The sequence below is a fragment of the Tupaia chinensis genome, unplaced genomic scaffold, assembly GCF_000334495.1.
Source record: "Tupaia chinensis unplaced genomic scaffold, TupChi_1.0 Scaffold149922_1, whole genome shotgun sequence".
NCBI classification, from domain to species: domain Eukaryota; kingdom Metazoa; phylum Chordata; class Mammalia; order Scandentia; family Tupaiidae; genus Tupaia; species Tupaia belangeri.
In genome coordinates, this window is record NW_006209766.1 from 950,142 (window position 1) to 950,462 (window position 321).

At 73.2% G+C, this 321-nt stretch overlaps 1 protein-coding gene across 2 annotated transcripts in view; it reads left to right on the forward strand.

Annotated features, from left to right (window-relative positions):
- Positions 1-321, forward strand: part of USF2 (upstream transcription factor 2, c-fos interacting) — a gene marked incomplete at its 5' end in the record, with an annotated part of 10,777 nt that continues 10,456 nt past the window's right edge. Inside the window, 2 exon segments of one of the 2 annotated variants that reach the window (XM_014585420.1) lie at positions 1-32; positions 132-303. In XM_014585420.1, coding sequence (XP_014440906.1) covers positions 1-32; positions 132-303 — 204 coding nt within the window. 2 annotated transcript variants of the gene reach the window in all.

Consider the following 321-nt stretch of genomic DNA (forward strand, 5'->3'; position numbering starts at 1 on the left):
CGAGGCAGAGGAGGCCGGCGAGCTGCAGGAAGGTGAGTGCTGGCAGGGCCAACTGGGCTGCGGCCCACGCGGGGACAGGGGGCGCCCTGGCCAGCGCCACCACTGATGCCCCTGCCCTCCCCCGACCGCAGGCGGGGACGGCCCAGGGGCAGAGGAGCAGACAGCGGTGGCCATCGCCAGCGTCCAGCAGGCGGCGTTCAGCGACCACAACATCCAGTACCAGTTCCGCACAGAGAATAATGGAGGACAGGTGAGGAGGCTGGCCGGAGGCTGGCAGGCCCGCCGGGGGGCGAGCGGGCGGGCGGGGAGAGGCTCGGACCC